Source organism: Lactuca saligna, chromosome 5 (genome assembly GCF_052625555.1).
Source record: "Lactuca saligna cultivar CGN05327 chromosome 5, ASM5262555v1, whole genome shotgun sequence".
NCBI classification, from domain to species: domain Eukaryota; kingdom Viridiplantae; phylum Streptophyta; class Magnoliopsida; order Asterales; family Asteraceae; genus Lactuca; species Lactuca saligna.
The window spans coordinates 263,248,286-263,262,859 of NC_136421.1; the positions used below are offsets into that span (position 1 = coordinate 263,248,286).

General features: G+C 32.1%; 2 protein-coding genes across 6 annotated transcripts; one reads left to right on the forward strand and one right to left on the reverse strand.

The window, feature by feature from the left end:
* LOC145047660 (C2H2 and C2HC zinc fingers superfamily protein) lies at positions 1 to 6,359 on the forward strand. Of its 5 annotated transcripts, XM_078995990.1 has the most exons (13): positions 1 to 222; positions 333 to 413; positions 505 to 526; positions 845 to 927; positions 1,857 to 1,889; positions 2,041 to 2,119; positions 2,206 to 2,258; positions 2,453 to 2,513; positions 2,668 to 2,750; positions 2,904 to 3,052; positions 4,321 to 4,468; positions 5,526 to 5,738; positions 6,097 to 6,359. In XM_078995990.1, exons 1-10 carry the CDS (start codon positions 205 to 207, stop codon positions 2,991 to 2,993), a joined length of 603 nt encoding a protein of 200 aa, XP_078852116.1. In that variant the 5' UTR covers positions 1 to 204; the 3' UTR covers positions 2,994 to 3,052; positions 4,321 to 4,468; positions 5,526 to 5,738; positions 6,097 to 6,359. The 5 variants fall into 5 exon arrangements, with proteins under 5 accessions (XP_078852116.1, XP_078852118.1, XP_078852119.1 ...); XM_078995992.1 differs by lacking the exons at positions 4,321 to 4,468; positions 5,526 to 5,738 and adding an exon at positions 3,507 to 3,655; XM_078995993.1 differs by lacking the exons at positions 4,321 to 4,468; positions 5,526 to 5,738 and adding an exon at positions 3,516 to 3,655.
* A 3,439-nt stretch (positions 6,360 to 9,798) lies between these two features.
* LOC145044955 (seed maturation protein) lies at positions 9,799 to 10,135 on the reverse strand. Its single transcript, XM_078993316.1, has one exon. It carries the CDS (start codon positions 10,128 to 10,130, stop codon positions 9,864 to 9,866), a length of 267 nt encoding a protein of 88 aa, XP_078849442.1. The 5' UTR covers positions 10,131 to 10,135; the 3' UTR covers positions 9,799 to 9,863.
* Positions 10,136 to 14,574: the final 4,439 nt, after the last annotated feature.

Here is a 14,574-nt window from a genome sequence, read left to right on the forward strand (position 1 = left end):
AGAAGAGGGCATTCGTGAGCTCAAGTCGAATTAGGGTTTTAAGTTTAGCCCCAAATTGAATAAAAACCTTCCCCGTCTTCTCTCGTGCGTAATAAGCAATATCCAGCCATAATCCAAGATTTCAGAATCAGTTTACATCCACTATCGATTTCAATTGACTGAGAAATACCACCTGGTTCGTTAAGCCCTAATTAATTCCAAGCCATGGCTCAGCCCAACAATGTAAGCTCCCCTCTCCCTTCATTTAATCAGATTTTTGTCAGATTTTGGTAACAATTAGTTTATTCAATTGTTTGGTTTGTTTTGATAATAGCTTGAATCACTGTATGCAGACTGCTGGAGTTGACAACACTTTCAGAAGGAAGTTCGACAAAGAAGAATATTTGCAACGCGCTCGTGAACGTGAAGAGAAGGTTATTAATTCGCCACTTGCTGATTTTGTTTGCTTTTGTGCATTTTCACTTTGATTCTGCTGATGGTTTGTCGTCTTCATTTGTATTTCAGGAGTTGGAAGGCCGTTCCAAATGTAAGTAAAAAGAGTTCAATTTCTGTCATCTGTTCTCCCAGAAAGAATACATCTGATAGCTTTACGCATTAAAACTTGATTGAGGAAGAAAGTTCTATTATGATATAGAACATAAGGCTGGTGTGTTTGAAAAAAATGTAAATTTTGTTCGTTTCATTTTGGATCGGAAAAGAAAAAAATACTCCCCTTTCCCACATTCTTGTTTTGCACATTGCAACCTAACTCTCTTAGTGTCTTCCATATTTGTCTATGCATACATATAACTTCTTTTTGGCTAATCAAGATTTTTGAGAAGATACAATCCAACTTTGATTGCAGCAAAAGGTCCGCCAGTGCAAAGGAAACCTTTGAAGCATAGAGATTATGAAGTGGATCTCAACTCTCGCTTGGGGAAGACTCAGGTTATCCCTTTCACCTTTTGTTCATATAATTATATTTATACATGGAGGGTTTGTGAGTCATCCAGAAATTATGGTTCTGAATAATGAGGCACCCAAGATTTCGATAATGATAGTCAAGTGTGTTTTTGACTTTTTGTATCTTTGATCTTACAAGTTTATGGCCTTTAGCAACTAAAAGCAATATGCGTTCATGTTCCTTTCAAAGGGAAAACATAGGAATTTAAATATTATGGATATGAAATATGAGCTAGTGTTACCTGGTTATTTTAAGATTGATTGTTTTATTAACTTTAACTCTATGCTCTTTGTTAGAACATGGGGCCCCACCAACACCAGGAAACAAGAACTACATTACAATAAACAATGTAGAATAGAATGAACTGACAACCAAATGTGTTGGAATAGAATCATATTACTATGACTATCTATAATGGGGCCACATTTGATGACATGTTACCATGATAAAAAGTTTTTGAAACTTTCCTGCATTTTGCTTATTAATGAAATGTAATTCTTCTGCTTGTAAAAAAGTTGTCAGTTATGAAGAGTATCAATGTGATTCACCAAACAGAGAGAATAAAGAAAAAAAAAATTCTTAGTTGCTGAGATCCTTACAGATCAATATTTGATGTGTATTCCAGATTTACAACAAGGTCTCATGCTCGTTTTTTTTAATCATTGTTTTTATCCACTTTTCTTGACACATTTGTATCATCACACATATCTATTTACATATCTGTATATAGTATACATGTGCATTTTATTCTGTGTGACAAGATTAGAACCCTTCAAAAACTCTCATCTTGAAAGTTGTGGTCGCTGCTGATTTATTATGCTTTAATGAAGCTTCTTATAAATTATAATATTTTTTTTTGGTTCCTACTGAACATATATTATTCTGACTCCTTCATGCCTCTCTTCTTTGATAGGTTGTCACTCCAATTGCACCCCTTAGCCAGCAGGTAAATCTATAAACTTTATAATCAATCAGGCATTCTGTTTACTCTTTTTTGTGTTGAATTGAAGAAAATAGAATTCAAATAAAAAGGTTTTAGAATTCAAAGTATGATGAAAATTGATGGGTATGCTAAGATTTAATTTGATTCAATTCAGGCTGGATACTTCTGCTCTGTTTGTGAATGTGTAGTGAAAGATTCTGCAAACTATCTGGACCATATCAATGGGAAGAAACGTAAGTAGTTAAATTCATATGTCAAGATATTATATTATTTATGGTTTACTTTCTTTTTATATATCTGTATTGTTATTTTTCTACAGATCAAAGAGCCTTGGGAATGTCTATGCGTGTAGAACGTGCATCTCTTGAACAGGTACAATTTACAAATCCACACATGCATTGAGCCTAACATAAAAATACTCAGGCAAGTAGTTAAATATAATCAAAGCAATTTCAGGTATCACATTTGGTTCTCTTTATAACTTGATTCAGTTCACCAAATTGTTGGAAATGTAAAAGTTTATATTTTAGGAAATTTGAGGCACATTTTTTATTGGAAAAACACAGGTTCAGCAGCGATTTGAAAACCTGAAGAAGCGAAAAGATCCTGGAACCTTCACCGAGCAAGGTATGAATAAATTGGATCATGGTTTAGTAACAAATGTAAATGAGAGACAAAATTAAAAATTACAATTCTGTCCCTCCGAAAAAGACGTGAATACCCTCCCCAGATCCAGTTGGTGAAGAGTTGGTAGCCTGATGAGTTGTTATATAAAAAACAGATCTTGATGACCGGATCTTAAAACAACAGCAAGAAGAGGAGGAAAAGAAGCGTCAAAGGCGAGAAAGGAAAAAAGAAAAGAAGGTAATATTATAATTTTCACCAATACTTAATAAAGTTATTCATTATTATTATTATTATTATTATTATTATTATTATTATTATTATTATTATTATTATTATTATTATTATGATAGTAATGTAGGAAGGATGTGTTGTGTTGTTTTTGTTGAACAGAAAGAGAAGGCAGTGGAGGAGGAAATCGAGGTGGACCCTGATGTTGCAGCTATGATGGGATTTGGAGGTTTTGGTTCTTCCAAAAAGTAAAACAAGACTGACTTTACTTGTTTAAGCTCTTAATCACAACTGCATCAACAAGTTGATCTGTAAGTTTACATTGTTATGCTAAATCTTGTGCCTTGTACAAACATGTTTCCCTACATACGTCTTTGCCAATATTCTTCTTCTTCTTCATTATTATTATTACTATTATTTTTATAAACTTACTAAGCAGCTTCAAAGCGTACATACTTTAAAAAAACTTAACATTCACATTTGAATAATGGTTTTGCAAATTTTGCATTTTTAGCTGTACAATCAGAAGGAACTTCATGATTTCGGTACTCCGGTTGTCCCCTATTACCTGTTTTACACTTTTACCACATTTGAATTTTGAAGTCAAAATGTGCAGCTATTAAAATTATATTATAATAGTGTTAATGATATAAAAATTTATAATAGTATTTTGAATAATAATGTATTTTGAAATAGGGGCATCAGATTACAGATTACTACTAGTGTTAGTTTGCATACTTTGAATAACAATGTACTTTGAAATAGGGACATCAGATTGCTACTATGCTACTGGTGTTAGTTTTTGTCCCATCAGTTGTAGAAGCTGTAGATGCTCTCCCATCCAACAATCATAGACTTCAAGAAATATTAAGAAAACTCGGACTTAAACTATATGTTGTTATAGGGTCGAGAAGGTACATCTTATAGCTACATCCACTTTACCATCTATTCACATCAGTTTATGCCATCATTTCCTTCATTGGACGATTTTGCCCCGGAGATGGAATTCATAACATACTACAAAATGTCATATAGTTTGATACAATTCAACCAATCTAAATAGTTTAATACAAATGCAACCAATCCAAATAGTTTAATACAATTCAATTTTCAACCAAAGTATATATCATCTCTCCATTGCCCTCTTCCCCATTGCATAGTCATCGACTTTGTTTAAAGCTTCTTCGATCTCTATATAAAACACAAAGCATAAAAGTTATTAGTATTTAATAAAATGTATAAATCGTATCAAAATATAATACGAACTGAAAATAATGTTACCCAAAGCTACATTATTGTCATTTAAGACCGCATCCATGTTGTCTTTTATAGGATTTCTAATCATCGTCATTTAAGATGTCGTCTATGTTGTCTTTTACAAGATTTCTACACTTTCTAACCCGTTTTGGGTACATAACAAATAAATTATTGCAAAATGTAACTATATTAGTTTATAAATGAAATATGAAATATTTAAAAAAAGAAGTCAATATCTTTCGCAATTCGAGCAACTATTGGGAACCTTAACCTGTTAAGTTTCCATCAATCGAAGGTATTAAAATTTTGTTGTACGTTGCAGGCGGCTCTTCCAAATAATTTCTTAATTCATTGTCCATCGTATCTGAGTTGCCACCTCTCGTATTAAGGAAGTAGCCAAAAAGTCGTTATCACCATTACAATCAACGACTTGTTGAGAAGACCCGTCCATATCGCATTTTTCCAAATAGGTCTTAAAAATTTCTCAATCTTCAACCTCACAAAACATTTGAAGTGCTTTCAGTCTATGATCGATTTTGACAACTTATCATACTAGTACCCAATCATCTCTCTCTCTCTCTCTCTATATATATATATATATATATATATATATATATATATATATATATATATATATAATTTGGACTTCATGGTAGGATCTAGCAAAATCACAAAGTACACAAGATCATTCATCTTTTTGTAGTCACCATAATATTTGTTGTATTTTCCTTCATTTCAACTATCAAATGAACAAAGTTGACTTTGGTTGACCATTTTCTTAGATGTAGCTCCGCATTTAAGATTTCACGAGTAAAGAGATGGATCAAAGGTTTTGTTGAAACCAAAACGTTCTCCGTTTTCGTCTTAAACTTTTTAAAGAAATCCACCATCTCTTATATCGTCTCAAAGTCCAAATGCTTCGTTACTCTTTCTAGAAGATCCTTCTCGTATGACTTTTCTATCAAAATTCAAAAATAAAAAAACAATTGAACTTCAATATATAAAAAATGATAAGTTACTGAAACAGAAAAAAAAACTCAATATTGATATGTTGTCTTTCGAGGTTTTTAGTGATTCGGTATGTAACCAAAAAAGGAGTTTTTGTAGTCAAATGTACTACAAACACCAATTTACATGTTTTTAAGATGAAAATAGAGAACGTTTCGGCTTAAACAAAACCTTTAGTCCATCTTTTTACCTGCAAAAACCTTAGATGTAGAGATACATCTAAGAAAATGGTTAACCAAAGTCGACCTTGATCAATTGATAGCCGAAATGAAGGAAAAATGTGACAAAGATTAGGGTGATTAAGAAAAGTTGAATGATTTTGTGTACTTTGCGGTTTTGTTAGATCTTATCACGAAGTCCAACTTATTGTTATATATTTTTAAAGAAATGATCAAGGTACAAATATGATAAGTTGTGAAAGTTGACCATAGACTTGAAAGCACTTCAAATGCATCTTGAGGTTGAGATGAAGATTTAGAAATTTCTTAAGACCTACTTGGAAAAATGTCACACATGCAGGTCTTCTCAACAAGTTGTTGATTGTGACGGTGATAACAATTTTCTTTTGTGCAACTTCTTTAATACGAGAGGTGGAAACTCGGACACGATGGACAATGAATTAAGAAGTTATTTAGAAGAGCCGCCGGTGAAGAACAAACTTTTTTTTGATACACTTGGTTGATGGAAACTTAACGGGTTTAAGGTTCCTGATAGTTGCTCGGACGACAAAAGGTACTAGTTATTTTTAAATGTTTATTTCTTTTATAATTAATGTCGTTACATTTTGCAATAGTTTATTTGTTAATAGACTTTGGGGATACAAATCTCAACTGTGGCATCCGGGTCCACATTTAACACTATTCGTAGAGTTTTAATCGACTATAGTGCTAACTTGTTGATGGTGATGGTGGAAGCTTTGTTGTGTGCCAAAAATGGGTTAGAAAGACTAGATTATAGACAACATACCCCAACATCTTGAATGACGATGATATAGCTTTGGTTAATTATATTTTCACTTCTTGTTTTATTTTGATACATATTTTATATTTTATTTAATGCTAACAGGCTTTTTGTTTTGTGTTTTATATAGAGATTAAGGAAACTTTAAACAATGTTGATAACAAGGCAACGAGGTAGTGGGCAATGGAGAAATTGATGATAATTACTTTGGTTGAAACTTGAATTGTATTAAACTATATAGATTGATTGAATTGTATCAAACTATCACATTTTGTTGTATGTTGCTATTTTAAGCTATGACTACCATCTCAAAGGTAAAAACATCCAATAAGGGAAGGGACAGCATAAACTGAAGTGTACCTTCTCCACCTTATAGCAACATATAGTTTAACTCGAGCTTTCTTAATAATTCTAAAAGTCTATGATGGTTGGATATGAGATGGACACGATAGGTGTCTAATGGGACAAAAATCCAACACCAATGAAGTACAACAGTACATTGTTATATGAAAAGTGAAAATTAAGACTCTTGGGTATGGGCCTCCAAAATGTTGTTGCTGTCAACATTGCCAAAATGACGTTATAACTTCGGAACACCACCCCTCCGCCGTTATGGTAAGGGATGTTGGCGTTATGACTTGGGGGATCCAGAAATTCCCATTATAGGAGGAACTAGCGGTCAACAATATGATAGGGTCGGGCCACATAATTGAGTCAACGATGTGATCAGATCGGCTCAAAGTGTCAATAATACATATTTCTGAATATACGAAATGAAAAAATCTTTAAGAAATTGATCGCTCATGATCATACAACAAAGAAGTTATTTCACATTTTTTTTTTATTAAAAAACTTTAATATTGTGCCTAAAATAAATAATAACCATAAAAATCTATAATCGTTGTGTTGATAAACCAAAATAAATAGATATCCCAATTTATAAACAAACATAGCCTTTGTATAGGCTAATAGTAATAACCAAAAGATAGGGGACATGAAAACTTTTATTGTTGGTATGGCCATTCTCTTATAATAATCGTAGCCTTAATAGTCTTTGACTTAGTTTATATATATGAACACACTACACAAATACACAATACGATTAAAGCAACTGAGAAAAAGAGTTCAGCCTCAAAAGAAAGAGCACAACCTGTCTTTTGTCTTTGGTTTGGATCATTTAAGCTCACACATAGTCGGATAAATGATCTTCAGCTGCGTTTTGCGTTTTATGTGGTTGAGCAGTTGGGGGGTACTAAGCTTTTTATTTGTTTAAATGATATGATTTTTTCAGTTCATTCTCTACAAAATATATTTGATCATTAGGGGCACTTGCGCCCATTCCCTTCTCTTTAGAGCCGTGCTAGGGAGGAGAAATAGTGACACAATGGAGAAGATATGACAAACGAGTTGGCACTTCTTAGGGCTACTGAAGAAGGTTTGTCGCAAGATGTGGAAGAGCCACGAGTGATGAAGGTGAATATTGGGGCAAAACATTTGTGATTAGGAGTTTAGTTTTAGGTTTTAAATTTATTGTGGGTGTGTCACACACAAGTCACTCGAAGCTCTACCCTTTTGAATGATTAGGAGTTCAGTTTTATGTTTTAAATTTATCATGTGTGTGTACACACACACGTCACTCGAAGCTCTGCCCTTTGCTTTGCCCCGTGCTATCTTCCTTCGGTTGCCCCCACCCAAGAGGCCTGCAGTCAATTGCCCTTCTTGTTCTCATCAAACAAAAGACAATCACCTTTTGCCGGCAAGCTAGCCTCGCCTATATATATATATATATATATATATATATATATATATATATATATATATATATATATATATATATATATATATATATATATATATATATATATATATATATATATATATATATATATATATCTGGGTTTTTTTTTGTGAACCAAAATATATGTGAAAACTTGTGAACTCATAATCAAGTCATCATTTTTCAAAACCAAAAACACTAATCTTCTCTAAATGGTGTGTCTAAACCACATTAGGCTAAAAAAAGATTTGTTTTTTTTGGAATGTGAATTATGCACAATAATCAGTCATATGAACTACCGATGCTCACAATCAGTAGTTATGACTGTTGATTATACTCATCAGCCGTCCATATAACTGCTGATTGTGCACATTTTCAAAATAAATAAAAAATTGTCAAATTCTTTTTGAAGCCTAAATATGGTTTAGACACTATTTAGAGAAGATTGATGTTTTTGGTTTTGAAAAATGATAAATGAACTATTTGTAACTACTTACGTTTTCTTTTTTTAAAAAGAAAATGAAGTAAAATTTTTTTGATTTCACCGGCTTAAAAAGCATCTCATCACAAAAAACTAAAATCGGTAGCATATTTGCTACTCCTATCCCTATTTGGAAGTGTTTTGCTATAAGAATGCAAACCAACACCACTCCATATTTTGAAGTACATTGTTGGAAACCGGTTCCAAATTGGAAATATAGCTGGATGACCGGGCATCCGCACCAACAATCTGAGTATCGGTTCTTGCAATATGCCAAACTCGATCCGGTTCCAAATGGGTTCGGTTAGGTTCAAAAGCTTATCCTTAATAATGACTCAATAATACATAAAACTGAATAAATGATAACATAAAGGATACGAGTAGTGCTGATAATTCTCGACACGATCTGCAACACGATACGAAATAAATGAGTTTGGGTTGAGTTTTTCAACCCGTCAAACCATTTATTAAACGAGTCATATATGGTTATATGATATATGGTTATATGAGTTTCTAAAAAAATAAACGGGTTGATCTGTCAACCTGTTTATATATATATATATATATATAATTTTTAAATGTATTTATGTATCAGGTATCAATATTTAATAAATATTATATAATAAGTGTTATATATGCTTGTATTAATGTTTAGTTTGAACATTTTAAATTTTCATTTGGATATTTAAGACTTAAGTAGTTAAGTGTCTAAAATTCGTATATATTTGCATCAACCATCAATAATTTATTCTTGTCAATTTTATTTATGGAATCTGACCAACAAACCCAAATCTAACCCACGAACCCAACCGAACCCATATAAATAAATGAGTTGGCGAGTTGAGTTTATATATTTCAAACCCGCCAACTCGTGACCTGTATATTTAAATTGGTTGTGTTTGGATTGACATATTTTGATCCGCCAACCTGCACCCGACACAATTGCCTAGATATGAGTTCGTTTATGTTTATTTAATAAAAATAAAAAGATAACATTTTATTTTTAATTTGCAACAACAATAATAGGTCGGTATATGTAACGATTACATTTTCTGTTCATTTTAAACATATAAATAACATTTGGCAATTTAAACAGCATTTGGAGTATCCTAGAGAAGTTTATCGTCTCTTGGCGTTCATTTTTGGATAACTCGACATGATGCACCTTACATACCATTCACCAAAAGTTTTGGTGTACCGAGCTACACTACAATCCCAAACTATCATTGCTCTATTATCGTATGTCTACTCAAATCCATACCATAATAACATTTGGTAATAATAAGGATTCCTTCCTTCAGGTCGATCACTCTCTCAGAAATCCAAACGGAATAGCCGCAATTAATCAACTAGATATCATTTGTCCAAACTAAAAAACTACGTATAGTACTGCATGTATACACTGACATGTCCTGATGTCCATATGTATACACATTTAACATTATGATTTTCAATAGCTAAATTTCATTTAAACCCAAGGCGTAGGGCGGGTTTTTTTTACTTGTTTAACATTACGTATAAACGTCCATTCATGTAAACTTGTAACATTTAACTTTACATAACACTAACTAAAAACAAAAACACACAGACTACGCAAGAGACTACAATTTATTTAGATGATCAGTAGTAGTATAGTAATCTATCCGGTGCCGGTAACGCCAGGGTCTGGTTTGTCTGGACGGCCTTGTTCTTGAGCTTCAACGGTGGCTGAAACGGCATCACCGAAAATGGGGCCACCACGTCCGGCACAATCTTCCACCTTGTCCTGTAGTTTGTCAATCTGAACCTTACCCTCGTCCTCTTTCGAGTGAATATCCATTCGACTCTGGTTCTCTCCTCCCGGCACAGAATGGTACGTAGTCGCCGTCGTGCTTCCCGGCGGCAGAGTTCCTTGGGCTCCTGACATTTTGACTTCTACCTTGTTACTTTTTGCCTTTCTTGCCAGTACTCTTTAATTATAGTTGGAGTTGTAAAGGATAATAAACCCATATTTGCCACGTTGTGGTTACGTGGCAGGAATGTATTACACGTGCTCAACCCTTATGTGTCTTGTAATTGGGTGCTGCTGGGTAAAGACCTGATCGTGATCTTCATCTTCATATTATTTTTTTTTATGTTAACAAATTGTTAGTTTGCTTTCTGAACTTCATTGAAAGTTCGCAAGTCGATAAATTAAATAACATAATGCAAAAATATTTTAACCACCTATTAGATAATTTACGATCGATGTATATATATATTTTTATCCTAGATATGAGTGAAAGGATATTATGTTAGCGTCGAGTTTATTGACCATTTGTTGCCTTTCCTATCCTCGGTGCTTTTGCAATCTGGATCAAGCTTTGTCAACTTCATTGAAAGTTCACAAGGTTCTTGCCTTCCATTGGCTTAAAATTAGAGCTAGGAGAGGTTTGGACATACATAGCGTGAGTCTTGTTTGGAAAGTCGTGTTTTTGACTAATTTTGGGTATTGTGGAGATATAGAATTTTATGTAATTTTTTAAGATTAAATTGGATTGATTGGTTAGCTTGAGATCATTTTTAGTTACGCATTTTTTTGAGCGTTATATTTTAGTTATTATATTTTGTTTAAAATATAAGTGGTCACTAATTTATTTTATCATTATAACCGGTGATACCGGGTTTATAACATGAAACAATTTTTTCAATATTATAATTAGTCGATTGAACTTTTTTCGGATGTTTTGTTATTTTTTTCAAGCTATCACTAGTTACTGGATTTGTTTAAAATTTTCATTTGTCACTCTATTTTATCATTACCATTTATAAAAAAAAATATATAAAAACTACTACTTTGTTTTTTCTTTTTCTCCACAAATAAACTTGTTACATAAATTAATTTAGAGTGAATTATACAAATGATCTCTATGATTTAGGGTATCGTGTGTCTTTAATCCTTAACTCAGACGATTCCCATAACTTTAAAAAGATTATTTTGAACTACACCCATGCACCCAATCATCATTGATAATTAGTTTCACTTTCTACTTCTCATAAAATTAAGGCAACCATCAAACCTCTTACTCATATTCTCTTTAGTTTAACTTGTTTGTATTTTCGGTTGCTTCATACAAAACACAGTCCTTGTGCTTTGAATGAAGATCATGTCTCGTGATTCGAGCTCCTGGAAGAAGACATTGACATGTTCGTGTTTTCAATTGATCCGCACTTACCAAGATATTGTTTGCTTTGGACGACCTGATACAACGACTTCCCACAGGGTCACCCAAAGTGAAACTAATTAGTAATTATAGACGGTGATTGAGTGTGTCTCTGATGGCGACAGAAGCAATGAAGTGGATAAGGACAATATAATATTTTTAAAGCTATTGGATCGTTGGAGTAAAAAAGTAAGAACCAAACATGGAGGACCCCTAAATCACAAGGACTATCCGTACTCTAAAATAATTGATTTAACTAGTTTAGTTGTAGAAAAAAAGAAAAAAAAAATAGTAGTTTTTTTTTAAAATTTTTTATGAATGATAATAGAAAATTAGATTGACTAAAACAAAAAAATAAACAATTTCAGTGACTAATGGTAGCTTAAAAAATGTATAACGATTAAAATAAAACATACCAAAAAAATTCAATGACTAATATAACTTGGACAATGTCGTTCGTTGTTATACACCGGCTATCACCGGTTAGAGAGATTAAAATGAACTAAAATAAACAAGTTCAATGATCAATTATAGTTTAAACAAAATATAATTACCAAAATAAAACATCCAGAAAAATTCTATGACTAAAAATGATTTAAACCCTAAAATAAAATATCGACTGTAAGTTCTTTGCAATGTTTTATAGTTTCAAAAAAGATTTTATAAAATTCAGCTGTTGAATAACAATACTAAAACAAGCATGTCACCGTTTTATAGGCTTTGAAGCTACATATTATTTGTTGGTCTATGAATCTTGTCAAGAATTTAATCTCAACTAGTAAAAACCACCTGAGCCATTAGCGCGGGTTTGAAATGAATTTCAAACTTAAATGTTAAGTTTGGATTAAAAATCATGGGTGTTTTGTTTGACTGGATTACATCAAGTAAATACAATCAAACAAAATCAAATTTTGATGCAACGCAAAAGAAATAAAAAAGATAAAAAAACAATATCAATAAAAGAAATGGATATAAAAACTTACTAGATTCCATGGACCGTCTAATAAGTTCTACCTACTATTGGATTTGAAAACTGTAACCATTTACAACACCATGTTTCAAAATAGGAATGGAATCCAAAGAGTTTGTTTGATCTAATTCTAACTTTAACACTTGTATTTTAACTTATGAAGCGAAAAACCACAATTCCAAGCAAAGCAATTGATACGGTGGCCAAACTGTCATCTTTACTGTCAAAAGATCGAAATGCCCTTCACAGATTTATGGTGTCCTTACATTTGGAAATCCACATAACTTCGATCATAGCCTTCAAGCATCCACAATGACATCATATTTTATTTATTATTATTATTATTATTTTTCAGATTTTAAGCATTGGGATTTTAGTTTTGAGAAAGACTCAAATCATATTCTTTATAATTATAAACTGCAACAAATGCCATTTTTGTTTTACCCGTTACAGTAAGAAATCCAAATCATACATAATCCATATTCTAATAAAAGAATAGTTTTAATCTTCTTTTAACATATGTCATCATATTAGGCTTCCTAATTAATACATATTTTATTCTTTTTTTATCATGTGTCACCTTATTAAACCTCTTAATTAATGCATGCCACTTGTCAACCTATTAATTCTCTATTTCAAATTTAAAATTTTCACTTTAATTACAATAAATTAATAACAATGCAATAAAAGTTAAAATAAAATTAATACAAATTATAAGATGATATAACTTCACATATTTATTTAAATTAACGATTATAATTGATTAATAATTTTGTGTTCTAACTATTAAAGTTTAATTAATTTTGTAGCCGTGGTTTCACGGATTATAAACTAGTGAAAGAATAAAATAGACGATGAGTCCTAATTTAAACTCTTTTGAAATAAATATACTGTAACAGTTAAAACGGGAAAAAAATCAATACAAAAACATGTAGATTTATGGCTAGGCAACTAAAAGAAACACTCAACTCTCTCGGAGTCTAGAGCTTCATCATAACAACAATGTTCACCATGTTTAGCTTCTTCATCATCCTAAACAATAATTATATTTTTAGTCTAATACATTTTTTATTCAATTGAATAGAGTTGAAGAGAAAGAGGTAAAAAAACAAAGAACGTTACCAGTTTAGTGATCCATAAGCCAGAAAAGCACCAACACACATAAGTAGAAAATATAATAATCGAAGGTTGAACATTTCGGTTATGGCTGGGCTTATTGGCTCCGAGTATAATGATGTTAAAGGCGCCGAAGTTCTGTTCCTATTAATTTGAATTAGTATTTACTATTTAGTGCCATACACATCTAACATTGAGGCCAACACATTCATGCCATAGCTAAGTATGCAGAACAACCTAATCATTGTCTAGAAGTAAAATAAAATAACATAGTTTCATAAATCGTGCAATAATACTAACTTTACTCTCTAATTAATTTTAATCATAATAGGCATGGTAAGTGATTTTTGAGTTAAAAAAATGGAGTTTTTTGGTCGATATTTCTTTGATCAACAGAAAATAAGCTACAAACTCCGATACTACAAATCACAATGAACAAATTTATTACTAAAATAAAATCTTAATTACGATATCAAAAACAATCAAAAGCAATTGTTGTTTTTACTCGCATTGAAAACAATATCAAAATTTAAATCAAGAAAGTCATCAGTGTAAGAAAATATGGGGAAAATGACACACATGCCTTACGAACTTTCTAGGGTTTACCCATTGATTCCCTAAAGTTTTTTTTTTTTTTTTTTTTTTTTTTTTTTTTTTTTGGCTTTATGGGTCCCTAAACTAGGATATGAACTGTTTTTTTAGTCTCTGTTAACATGTAATAGTCGGTTCGAGGATCTTTTAGGCCAAAAAAACTCACATTGTGCCCCTATAAAGCCAAAAAAATAAGTTCGGGGATCAATTCATACAAAAAAACTCTCATTTTCTTTTAAATCCGATTCACACTAAATTCGTACCACCCCAAGAAATCAATCGTTGCTCTTCTTTCTATCTTCACCCTCGATCGTCACACACACACACACACTCACCGAAGATCACAACCCTCTTCCCCTTCTAATCGATTCTCGATCACAACCCCCTTCCACTATTTTCTTTGATCCGATTTCAACTCTTCGAGGAATTGACCCCTCCTTCCTTATTCTCTGTTCAAAATTGCACAAGCTACCTCTCCTTCTCCTTCCTAG